The sequence below is a fragment of the Neolamprologus multifasciatus genome, chromosome 13 (genome assembly GCF_963576455.1).
Source record: "Neolamprologus multifasciatus chromosome 13, fNeoMul1.2, whole genome shotgun sequence".
NCBI classification, from domain to species: Eukaryota; Metazoa; Chordata; class Actinopteri; order Cichliformes; family Cichlidae; genus Neolamprologus; species Neolamprologus multifasciatus.
In genome coordinates this window covers 19,984,819-19,997,701 of record NC_140451.1, presented here as the reverse complement: position 1 = coordinate 19,997,701, position 12,883 = coordinate 19,984,819, and the positions used below count along the sequence as shown (strand labels likewise).

The 12,883-nt window shown below is 39.6% G+C and overlaps 1 protein-coding gene across 25 annotated transcripts in view; it reads right to left on the bottom strand.

Annotated features, from left to right (window-relative positions):
- Positions 1 to 649: 649 nt before the first annotated feature.
- The window catches only part of kcnma1a (potassium large conductance calcium-activated channel, subfamily M, alpha member 1a), a 150,160-nt gene continuing 137,926 nt past the window's right edge, over positions 650 to 12,883 (bottom strand). For 11 of the 25 annotated variants that reach the window (XM_085183750.1, XM_085183731.1, XM_085183730.1 and 8 more), the window contains 7 exons: positions 12,479 to 12,562; positions 10,552 to 10,682; positions 8,523 to 8,717; positions 7,942 to 8,060; positions 6,993 to 7,217; positions 5,878 to 5,906; positions 650 to 1,792 (listed from right to left, as the gene is read on the bottom strand). In XM_085183750.1, the coding sequence (XP_085039876.1) occupies positions 1,641 to 1,792; positions 5,878 to 5,906; positions 6,993 to 7,217; positions 7,942 to 8,060; positions 8,523 to 8,717; positions 10,552 to 10,682; positions 12,479 to 12,562 (935 nt within the window). In that variant the 3' untranslated portion in view covers positions 650 to 1,640. The remainder of the gene's footprint in view (positions 1,793 to 5,877; positions 5,907 to 6,992; positions 7,218 to 7,941; positions 8,061 to 8,522; positions 8,718 to 10,551; positions 10,683 to 12,478; positions 12,563 to 12,883) is intronic. The other 14 variants (XM_085183751.1, XM_085183754.1, XM_085183737.1 and 11 more) reach the window with 3 other exon arrangements.

The following is a 12,883-nucleotide window of genomic DNA, read 5'->3' as shown; positions in this document are numbered from 1 at the left end:
TTTGGATATATAGGCGCGTTAGCATACAGAAAATACACTCATGTTGCACCCGAGCACGTTCCACTTCCTTGTCCTTATGCCTGTGGCATTTGTTGCATTTCCACCAACTATGCTTGACCATTTCCTCGTGTTCGAGGACTGAACACAGCAGCTTGGCGTGTGCGACATCTGGGCTGGCAACAGAGAACATCCAAGCTCTTTACTGCCTCTGTGCCAACCCCGTGCCAGGCAGTTGCTCCGATCAAAGGAGGACCCACTGATGCCCACTATTACGCAATATGTGGCATTTCTTTCCTCATATATTAACTTTATGTTACAGGCAATACACCACTTTGCTGAGTGATCCCAGTGCTGTTACAGTTATAACGCCATGCAGCTGCTGTTCATGTTAGATACGCTCAATCATAGTTGGCTATTTTGGTTTGGTTTTGGATGCAACTCAATGCCTTTGCTAGAACACCCAAGTGATTTATGATCTCCTACTGTTTGTGTCTATTGTGACTCTTTTTTTTTTTCAAACATGCTGTCCACATACAAATCAGTGTTGGTGGGGAGTGACAGTGCAGCATCAGAAGGACAAGTGGCTGTAATACAACACACACATACACACAGTTTATACATAAACCTGAATGCATGAAGGACAGAGCAGGTTTTTGTTGTTGTTGTTGTTTTTTATCCTTTTCATGTATTCAGGCTGATTAACCGCGATATCTACTGGGCTCAAGCACAGGTATCTGACACATCAGCAGAAGACTCGGGCTCTCCTTCCAGCCAGCATGCACCAACACTGCACCATTGTCTTGAGTTTTTAGATTACCAATTTGCAATATTTGATTTCCTTTGTTTTTGTTTTTTGTTTTCAGGGCTGGATTGATCTCACTCAACACGGCGAGTCAAGGTGAAACAGCAAAAGCTTAAAGCAATGACACGATGAGTAACAAACTGAGAACAAAATTAGTATGCCTCCAAAGCCGAGCAGCTCTTCCTCCGTCATCTCCTCAATGACTCTTTACTCAGAGGTGGCGTGGGGAGGTGGGGGTGTTGATGTTTCCAGTTGTTCTGTGGAAAGAAACTTGTTCAGTTTTAGTGCAAATAGAACAGAAGCAGACGGGAGATATGACGGCGATGAACCCAGCCGGTTTGATGTGTCGCAACTGAGTTAATCTTTGGGAGATGATATGATCAGTTTATCGCTGCAACCCTCATCCTCCAATAACCAGTCACCTCAGCCATGGAGTTTGGTCACATGAAGAGGTGAACTATTGCAAAGAATTACAGGAAGTACTCTTCTTCTTCTTTTTTTTTCCGTCAACTCAAAATAATTCCAAAAAGTGCTAGAGGGAAGGGGCTGTACAATCCTTATTTGATTGTCATTATGTACATTTCTATGGACACATAAATAAATAAAACAAATGTCCAAGAGCATGGAAGTAACATTAAACATATACACATAGGAGGTCCCTTCCCAGTCTGGGTTCCTGTCCAACCCTCAATTAGAAGAATGAGTGAGGCGAAATGTGTCAATCTTCACCACCTCTGTCATCATCATCATCATCATCATCCCTCCTTTGGTGATCTCTTCCAATCTCTTTCGTAAAGAGCGTACAGATGTCTGGTGAGTCAGCAAGAAAGCCTGGTGTTCAGCATTCATCTTCAACTTCTCTGATTGGTGGAATCAGACTACTAGTGGATTTGTATTGGTTGACTTGGTTGGCCATGTGAGTGCTCATGGGCTTGATCTGAATGTTCCTTGGGTAGGCATTTTCTGGTTCATCTGTAAACCATTTCTTTTCTAAATGGGAAAACGTGAGAGAGGAAGAAAACAAGGGTTTAGTTAGAAAAAGTATGCAATGCTGGTTTAGTTACAACCATACTGCCTCAGTTTAAGTGAGATTAAGATTTGCATGGCATTCTTTGTCGTACGCAAGGTCCACTTTCAGTTTGGTTTCTGGTGACCTGAGCCAATCTGAAGTTGATATGGTGGCATTGTCCATAACTGACTTTGTATTTGTGTGGGTATGTTATATCAGATTTCTAATTAATTGTGTGAAGACTGATAAGACAAAAGAAAAAAGAAGAACAGACTAGTATGCTATACAGTACATACTAAAGCATATTTCAGGATCTGCTCACCCAAATTACAAAACAGAAAACTGTTTCCTTTTTTACCATTTCTCCTGTTTTTGGATAGTTTTGGTTTTATTTCCAGATTTTGAGACATCCATTCCAGAGATTTCTGCTGTCACCACAATACAGAGTCAATGTCAGTTGACTCTGTATTGTCAATTCTTAAAAAATAGTCTAAATAAAGACAATTTTTTAAGAATCTCTTTATAGCAAAGAAATAGTCTGTATAAAACCTCCAATGAGTGTATTCCTCTGACCAGCCAGACTCAAGATGTGGAACGGGTGGATTCAAATTCAACATAAATACCCACAAATTGCCAAGGGCAGTGTGAGTGGAAGCAAATGTGGGACTTTTATTTCTTTCTTTTTTTTTTAAATTGAAGGAAAAAAAATCTGGGTGAATTTAAATATCAAGCCTTTACAATATTAAAGTATAGCAATAATTTAGAAATCTTGGTATTATCATTAAAACTATGTAGATGCATTGCCATTTACAAAAATACACATTTGACACATTTTTACAGGGGCTCATTTACCATTCTAAGAAATATGGTGTGTAAAATATATACACACACTATAAATAATATATACACATAAATTTGCAAGTCATTTAAACATTATTTACATTAAAATTAATAAAGACAAAATATTAAGTGCTGGTGCTAAGAAAAAAGTTGGGAAGGGAACAAAAGAGCATCTCTCCATCTGTACTAAACTGGCCTTCCTGTCGGCCTGTCCCATCACCCTTTGAAAATATTTGATAATTTCCCTTAACAACAATAGTGGATTATTATGAATTATTTAAAAGCTGAAATTCAATATAAGCAAAAATGAGGAAACATTTTGCTTTGAAAGCAGCAGAATCTCCTCAGTTCACACCCAGAAAAATGAAGGATTAGAGTATTAAAAGAAGAGGGAATGCAACATAGCCCTTAGTAAGTCTGTGTCATGATTTTTTTTTTTAAGCGTGAAATCAAGATTAGAAAACAAAAAGAAACCAACGAAAATTATTTTTAAAATATTTGACTGGTTATTTGTTTTTTGCTTTTTTAATTTTTGCATTCTGTTTTTCTGCTACACAGCTTGCTCATCAAAGGTTGGCCACATGATCATAGTATAAAAGATGATATAAAAGGTACCAACCCTAACCCTACTGATAAAAGACAGATTTTAGCACTGAGATTTAACACAATGGTTAAATTAGTCCCCTTATGAAACCTGTTCTTCACGTAGTGAAACTGAAGGCAATGTGCAAGGACCTGACTGAGAAATGGGCTGACTTGTGAATGACAAGTTGCTAGCTGATGAGCATGTCCCCTTGAACTGGTTCATTGCTTTTTCATGTAAAAAGTGGCACTATTCCTAAAAAGTGGCATAAGCACATGTGTGCACAAATGTGCTGGTACAAAAGATGGAACCACTGACATCAGTGAAGCAAAAACATCTCACTGAATCATAGATACAGTTTGCAGATTTTACTTATTAATTCAATTCAGTTTAATTTTCTTTATACAGCGCCAAATCACAACAACAGTCACCTCAAGGCGCTATATACTGTACAGAGAAAAATCCAACAATAATATGACCTCCTATGAGCAAGCACTTTGGCAACAGTGGGAAGGAAAAACTCCCTTTTTAACAGGAAGAAACTTCTGGCAGAACCAGGCTCAGGGAGGGGCAGCCATCTATTAAAGCTTTTTCAAATGGATGTTACCCAAGCGTTTGCTACTTGAAGCTATGCCATGTTCTACCATTAAGCCACTTAAAAAATGAGCAGGATTTCAAAAGGTAAAGGAGAGGACTGGCTCTGCACCAGCACTACATCGGTGGAAAAGAGGTAAAAGATCCTAGCTTTTGAGCAGGGATGCGGTATTTCTTGTTTGGTAAAACTGGGGTTCTGTTATTAAACTGTTATTATCCAGAGAGGTCCCACTGTCTGTGCTTTTCAGGTGCAGCATCTGAACAGATTTTCAGCACACACAATAAACCTGAATTACTCCAACGAAAACCAAATAAATAGCTCATCTCCTCTGGAAAAACAAACAAATAATAGTGGATTAGGATTGACAGAATAACAGGGAACCAGAGGATGATCCACAACTGAACCAGTACTTTGTACTTGTAAACACTGAATTTAATTAATCTTTTCAAATATCGACAGGAAAATGTGCCTTTTGTGGTAAACTCTAAATTGTTAGTGCTGTGAAATTCTATTCACTTGTGTTGTATTTGGATGGTCGCAGAAATCAAAGAAATAGATACCATGCAATAAAACCAGAACTTTTTGTAGGACCATTTACCGATAGTGGAATTATAGAAAATATGTCTTTTGCGATTTGGGTGATCTGGTTGTTTAGCTAATAATTTTAAAAAGTGCACCATACCCTAAACAGTCACATTTCAGAGTGAGCTCTTAAAATCACTGTCAGCATGAGAGCAGGAAGGAGATTTGAGAGGGTTGGATGTGTCATCTAGGAGAGAATCTCTTCATGTTTAAGTAGGCTATGAGAGCAGTGTTTCTGAGGAAAGGGAAGTGTGTATGCCAGCTGTCAGAAGTTTGTAAACTCACTCCCAGCACTTCACAGGCGACTGCAATGCCATTCAAGATGTCACTTCCTTTTGGGTGAAGTTGTAATATCAAATTTTAACTTTGCGATGTGGAGCACACCCTGTGCACGCATCCGTGCGTGTGTGTGCATGTGTGAAAGTGCTCGTCTACATGCAGGACCGCATGTGCAGAGATTCATTTGTGTGGGCTTGAGTGTGTGTGTGTGTGTGTGTGTCAGCAAGCTTGAGGCTGCAGGGCTGTGTGTTACAGCAAAGACATTTGATGTGTAGAATTGTGCCTGAGGTGAAGCAAGATGTCTGCCATCTCTCTCCGGAGTCTACTGCTGATACGGTGAACTTAGTGATGTCGCCTCAAACCACCATATCAGGCGTGCAGGGTTACAAGGAGGAGACTTACAGACTCATATTCCCCCTTCAATTTAAACTCTAAATTGGTCACACCTCCCACTTTTGCAGTGTGACCGATGGCACAGGGCTGGACACACTTTCTTAAAGTTCTGTGAAGAAGTAAGCAATTTGGCTGCATCAGGGGGATTTGAATCAGTCTGACCTACATGTGAGCTATGGTACATGTATGTACAGTATTACAACACGTAGTTGCTCTGCGGTACATGCTGATGCTGTTATAATAACATACGTTGCTGTGCTAAATGAGAGGATAAATTTTACATCTGAAAGTCTGCTACAGTCGTCTCATAGCATTCAATAGGAGGGAAGATGCGCAAACACACAGACCTCTCACACAATGCAAACCATCTCAAGTTCAAATAAACCGTAAGAAGGCATGATAGATAATGGGAAAAAAATGTGGAAGATGATTTTGTCTGTAGGAGAGAGGAAAAAAAATCATATCATGAAATAAATAACTGAGGTAGAGGCACAAAGGAGGGGGAGGGCAGGGTGGGGCAGGGTGGGGTGGGGTGGTAGGGTGTAGGGGTTGTCTCAACCTCATGCAGTGTGGAAATGGTCCTGATCATGGCAGGGAGGCAGGAGCAGCAGCAGACATTTTGCTTTCCAGATGAAAGCAAAACTTAAACTGAGGCATGGTTTACTTAACGTCTGAAGAACGTAAGAAATAAAACAAACTCCCCTCATCATAACAATATCCACAGAGGACATAGTTATGATCAGAACCCCAGGTAAAAAGGTTGCTAAGTCATGCAGAATCGTTAACTTGCATACCTTGGCCCATTCTATTCATCCTTGTTGCACTTCAGAAAGAGAGGTAAGTAATCTACTGTAAGTGAGGCGTATTTACAGTTAATACACAACTAACAAATGGCTACCAGTCTATCTTATGCGTACATGTTGTCATTACAGCATTCGGTTGATATAATACATCTACGTTTCAAGATGTATTCAGGACTTTTCCTTTACTCCTTAACAGCTCTGGAGTACGATTGTAACAAATCTGCATGCTTTTAGAATATGTCACGCTTCAAAAATGACTTTATTCTCCCAAGTCAAAAGAAAATTACGCTCATTTTTGGGAGAAAATATGGAATAAACACCAAGTATTGTCAAAAATATTTCACCAAATTTGAAAATAATCTTATAAGTGAATAATAAAGTACAGGAAATAATAGCCTGCTCAAAAGGGCTACCAACATGGACATGCAATAAAGCAGTACAGATGCATCCATGATTAACAAAATATCAACACTGCTAATGAGGGATGATCTTATGAGTATCTGTAATGTCAAGCCAAATCAACTTAATATTAAATATCAGCTACAGTAGCTAAATCACAGTACGTTACATCCATGATCCAGGTGTGCTGATCATGTGCACAAATATCCAACACATAACAGTTACTTACTCCACAAATACTACAAGATAAACACAAAACAACTAACTATTAAGACAAATACAACAGGTAGACCAAACGACATATTGAATGTGAGTTGTGGTTGGGGCGTTTTACTGTAATCTTCTTTCCAACCACAATGGCCGTTTAATCCAAACAAATGGCCTTACTGTTTACAAAAGAGGCTCGAGTCTTTGAGGCAAATAAATGAACCCAGTTCTCCACAAAGTGAGTTTACCAATTTGCTTATGCCATGTTATGACTGCAGTGATGTCAGAGTGAAGACCACATGCAGATGATTATGAACAAAACACACAAACACAGGGCATGGACGCAAAGCACAAACACATAATACACAGTAGTCATCAGTGCATGTGTCATCACCGTCTACACACACAAACACACACACACGCACACACCTATAGCATACTGTACAGGTTGGGTATAAAACACTAATCAGGCAGATTGCAGGACATGTGCGTATGCGTACTTCTGTTTTTCGCGGGACTCCCGGGTCTTGCTGCTGCGGTTCTGCCGGTTCGATGGGGGGATGGAGTGCACGGATGAGCTCTTTTTGCTGGAGGAATGGGAGGAGTGGGAAGAGTGGGACAAACTTGTCCGGGACTGGCCGGCGTTGTGGTCGAACTGCATTAGGCAGAAGATCAGGTCGGTGGGCACCAGTTCAAATTCGTATGGAGGGTTTGTGATCACATACCTAGCCGGAAAACACATGTTACAGACAATAAGACTCGGATACATCAATGAAAGAGCGGCAAAGCATTTACTGCAACATTTAAAAATTAAACATAAAAGAATATACAGTCATGTTAAAAAGAAAGTTTCCACAGGTACACCCTTACCTTTTCTAGAGGGATTAAATTAATAAGTAGCAGCCAGCCGCTTCTAATCAAATGCAACTGAAAATCAGAAAGCGTGATCAACTCTGTAAAAGCACGGGTTTTGGCAGTTTGCAGTCTGGAGCATTCAGGTAAATGTTAACACAATAGCACAATCTTCCCAGGAGTGGAGCTCCCAGCAAATTCACCCCAAGATCAGAGAAAACGATTAGAGAAACTCTGACATAAAATTGCATAAAACCCAAGAGCTACATCTCAGACTCTACGGGCTCTGGCTAGTATTTTAAATGTTAAAGTTCATGACTGCACAATTAGAAAAAGACTGAATAAAAATGGCTCATTTGGAAGGGATGCAGGATACCAGAATATGAACACAAACACCTCGACGAACTGACAAGCACGGTGGTGGAGTGGTGATGATTTGGGCTTGCTATGCAGTCACAAGACCTGAACACCTTGTAGTCACTGAGTTTAATACTAATGCCTCTGTATACAACAGTACTCTGGAGTCTACAAGCGTAATCATTCATTCTATTACATCAAGATATTTATTTTGTCAATGAGCAAAAGCAAGTATCATACCGTTTTGTACATTGGCTTGGTGCACCGAGATGTGCATCTCTTAATCTGTAGATTCCGAAACACAGCATGTTGTATGTCTTCAGTGCTTTGCAGAATAAATCTCCATAGCAGCCGCCATCCTGGTGAACAACAGAACAAAGAAACCATGATTGTGTGTTAGGTCAGTCAGGTTAGGACAATAAATGGAATTGTTAAGTTGTGAGATTCATGCGCTTTGTACCAGTCTTTTGCTTGCCAGTAAACAGCAACTTTTGGCAGAGGAGACTGCAATAAAAACTGGCAGTGTTGTAAAATTATGCCAGAGTTCATGCAAGAAAAAAAACAAAACAAAAAAAACTTCATTACTCATAGTTCACAAGATTAAGAAAACCTGTTAAAAACAAGGTTGGAACCAATTAGAACCAACACCATGTTGGTTCATTGTTCTCTTCAAAGCGATCTTCCCTCTCCACCCACTAAGGCTTGCTTTGCACGATCACTGTTCTTCACATCAGATTAAGGCCCGGGAGCAGCAGAGGTGGGCAGATGTGTGCTGCTGGGTAGTGGCAAAATGTGTCATCTGCACTTAAACATCCACTTACCCCTAAGTCAGCAAATGGCCCGTCGTAGAGGGCTAGCTGGGCGACGCGACACCTGTCTCTGTTGGCCAGAGTTTGCGGTGTGCTGTAGCCTCCTCTGAGAGCATTCTCTTCAGCCAGCAGAGCCTCCAGCTCTGGCGTGGCTCCCCCTGTTACCAGCGTTCGAATCAGCGTGAGGATATTATCATTAAAGTATGTCTGGAAAGAGAAAAAAGGGTATATTTATAAGCAGATGCTATTAGAGTCACCAGTAGAGCTATAACAGACATAAGCAAAAAGTGCTTAGACCTTACTACCTCTCCATACTTATTAGTTATTGAAAACATATTTTCTTCCTTACCTCTAGTGTTATTTCACTGGAGGTAGTTTGGACTTTATTTACTGAAGTTATTCATCTTTAGGTTTCTGATAATAAATTAATTTATTTGAAAATTCAACAGAAACACATCTTTGTAGAAACCACTTTGCTGTTATTGTCAATAACCCACAGATCTCAACACTGACATTTTTCACTGAGCCCGTTTCTTATAAAATATAAATTTTTTTTAAAATGCTGATCTTTTTATGCAATAGTGAATATTTGCTTTAAAAAAATGATATTTTAAAATCTTTCTTTTCATGCGCCATTCACCAAGATGAATACATTAAAATATTCTTTTAAAAACTGACTTTGTAAACGGAACCATATACATGAATAAATACAACTAGATATAAGTGCAAACATATGCTTTTTTGGCTTTTTTTTTTTTGGGGGGGGGGGGGGGTTAGTTGGTGAACCAGCCCTTTAAGTATTCAGTATGAGAAATGTTGCATTAGGTTGCTCTAAAATATACATAAAATTCAAGATACATAAATCTATCAAATTTTAGAGCTACATGGTCAAGGGCATTTTGCTAACCATAGTACATGTGGGATCATTGCATTAAATAAAACACTAGTACTTCCACAAAACATAATTCTTTCCTCTACACACCCCACAAGGTCTGCTTTGACTTTCGAAACAACAATTTGACTGCGATCTGCAAGTGTCAGGTTCTCCCGTCCTTCAAGCCGATCAGAACCTGCTTTTGCTAAGAGTGAAGACAGCCGATGTCACCAGGCAGACGGGCCGTAGTGGCAGCACCCCTCACTGGGACCCTGACAGGCCTGCAGAGCCTCATGATGGATGAGCAGTGTCCATTAGCTGGCTTCACCTCTGACCAGTGCCAGACTACAGCTGACGCCCGCTATACTCCCTGCACAGCTCAGCTTCGCACGCTCCTCTAACCCCTTATTCGCAGAGAGAACTGCTGGAATTAAGCCATCACAGCACCAAAGGGAAACAACACACTTGGTCATCGGGAGAGGGAGAATTTTTCTGTAGCTCGTTTTCTGCCCATTTCATCTTTTTTCTTATCTCCGGCGCAGTGATCACAAATGACAAAACAGCATTCCTTTGGCACCTTTATAGCTGCGCATATATCACCACTATTACACTAACTTTTAGTTTACTTTGTTAAAATAAAACTCCTGAAAGTTAAACAGTCAACACTTAGTGTGAGTGATGCCAACTATTTCTCTTCTGATGTCAGTGGAGTTGGCAGGCATATGTGATCAATGTACTGTGCCATTTCATTTACCAACTTCTGCCTACTTGAAATGCCAAAACTGCGCATCTACTTAAATTTATGTCAACACATCACCTCAGGATGTGTTTTTTTTTTATTATATACACCAGCAGAGCTTGTAACTTATAGGTAAGTACAGGTACATCTGAACAATTATTGCTCTAAAGCAATTTAATTGTAAATAAGGAAAATAAGAAAATGATCTGGGTTTATTAACATAATGCAATGTCTTAACTCTACCTTAATCTACAGTCTCTACCTGAGCAACAGCATGCAGTTAAGTCTTTATGTACTTTATTTGAAACTCTTCTCCATTTCTCTGTAATGAATATAGCTATTAAAGCATGCAGATGGAGAATTTCAAAAATAAAAATTGTAAAATTTAAAACAAGCACAGTGGGTTTTCAGTCTGTTTAGGAACTCACCGCACTCATCAGGGAGTCGAGTACGCTGACAGCGAAGGCAGTGCCGCAGGCGAAGGGCTGAGTGAGGTACAGCTCTGTGTCTGGGTCGTCATCATCATCTTGGTCCAGGAACTGAACGTTTGAGTCGTTCACTGAGAGAGGGGACACAGCCGAGTTAGAGACGGGCAGAGTGAAGTGCACGCGCGCTCGCACATAGACACCAACACACCTGAGAGTTTAATAGCATACGATACACTTCTTCTTCTTTTTTGTTTAAATGCTGAGTTACATTTTAAAAGATTAGGACACATCTTAGTAATGGAAGAAGAAGGTCTCAGATATATAGGTATTGCGGTATGGTTGGAGCTTCCAATATAATGCAACATCAGATGCACATTATATCTCACTGCATATATACACCACTGCACTTACTTTAAAACACAAGAAAAAAAAATTAATTTCTTCTCCAAACAATTGACACGTTTTCCACTGATTATGAAATCAATAATTATTATAAAATTGATGCCAGAGTTTAAAAATACTCTTTTTTTGTCCTCATATGTTTAATTGTTTGGAATGTGGCAAAAATGTGTTGTTGAGTAAAATACCTTTTTCATTTTTTAATATGTACATTGTAATATATGTAATTCTATGTACTGTATATAACATGCAGGGTGCGTTTCATACATTTAGGCAAACCACAACTTTAGATAACCATTGAAGAAGTCCCCAATCTTAGCATCTCTGTAGCTACTATATGCTCATTTTGGTTTTTCTTTTATTATTTATTATATTGCTATCCAAGGTACATAACTGCACAGAATTTCAAAATACAGTGACAGTAGCATACATAAAAACAAAAACATGTATGTATTTAAAAAAAGCATATATCTATATATTTATAAGGGTTCATTAAAAAGTAAAATTTGAGACTTCAACAATGGCTACTATCTCACATGAGAAAACCATGCACTTAATGACATGCTATGTTTTGGTTTTTTTTGTTTTTTAGGAAATTCCTTCTTGATGGATGTGTTTGTCACATCATCACCATTGTGGAGATACATCTCACATATTTACCTGCGCCCCGAAAGTCAAATTAAAACCAGATAACAACACACTTTTTATATTATGATGAAGAAAAACATGATCTGCACAGTCTAAATGAAACTAGCCTGATAATAAATGGATTTTTTTTAAAAACCTCTTAAAAGAATGAGTTCTTGCTACGCTGCAAATCTTTTTCCCTATAATGTATTTCTAGCAGCAGTGGACAGCGATGAATCTATGAGCCAACGTTACTCTAAAAGAGAGCATCACACAAGTTTTCTGTTTGACTCGTGCAGTATCTGTGCCTCAGAGTTATGGCATGAGGGAAAGAAAAAAAAAAAGAAAAATACATTTTAAAAATAAACAAACAGCTTAAAAGATTTTGTTCGTTGTTGTTATTTTTGAAATTTGATTTCTTCCCTTGTTTCCTGTGAGCTGTGGAACAAAAATGTCAGTCAAAGAGAGAAGGGGGCTGATGCAAACGGGCCTGCGCCAAAGGAGTGAAGGGGGGGGAGCAGGAGTTAGTGTGTGTGTGGAGGTGGCAAGGAGGGGAGGTAGGGGTGGTGAGAGGCCGAGGGGGTGTTGCTATGAAAACAGCCACAAGGACAGACTGAACATGATCAAAGGCCTAGCGAAGCTCTGCAAAAACCCAACTGGAAGAAAGAAAACAAAAAAAATGCCCCAAAATAAATAAGAAAAATAAAAAAAATCAGTAAAAAGAAGGCCAAAACAAGACAGTCAATTTCAGCCAGAACGAAGGATAAAAATGTGTTCAAAGTGAAGCCATGGGAGCGGCGAGAGCCTTGACTGCAGCCAGATAAATCAAGACAAGCTGATGAGGAGCGGAGCGACGGAGCGAGGGGAACGAACGGCAGCAGAGGACAAAGGCTCAGCTTACCCAGCTCTGTTATCATTTGTATGCTGGTTCCACTTTTTTTTTCCTGACTGAGTGAAACCAATGGCAGTAGTTTGCCAGGTTTAGCTAATGGTGATGAGACAGTGCAGAGAGAGGGAGAAATTGTGTCGTTATTGAAACAGTTTCAAAGACCGCAGTAAAGGCATTCGGGTGTCTCGAGACTGCTCGCGTTAACTTCGGAATTACTCTGAAATATTCACGGCTGTCCGGTGTCTAAAAGTGAAGCACCCCGGATTAGAGTGCACAGTAGATATGAAGCCCGAGCTGTCACAGCACCGTGCCGCTTCAACAACAATAAATAATTTCATGGTAAAGCAGTGAGACGGATAAAGAAAAGGATCTTATCCATAAACACACCTACTTCACACGCCATGCAAACAAAATTGA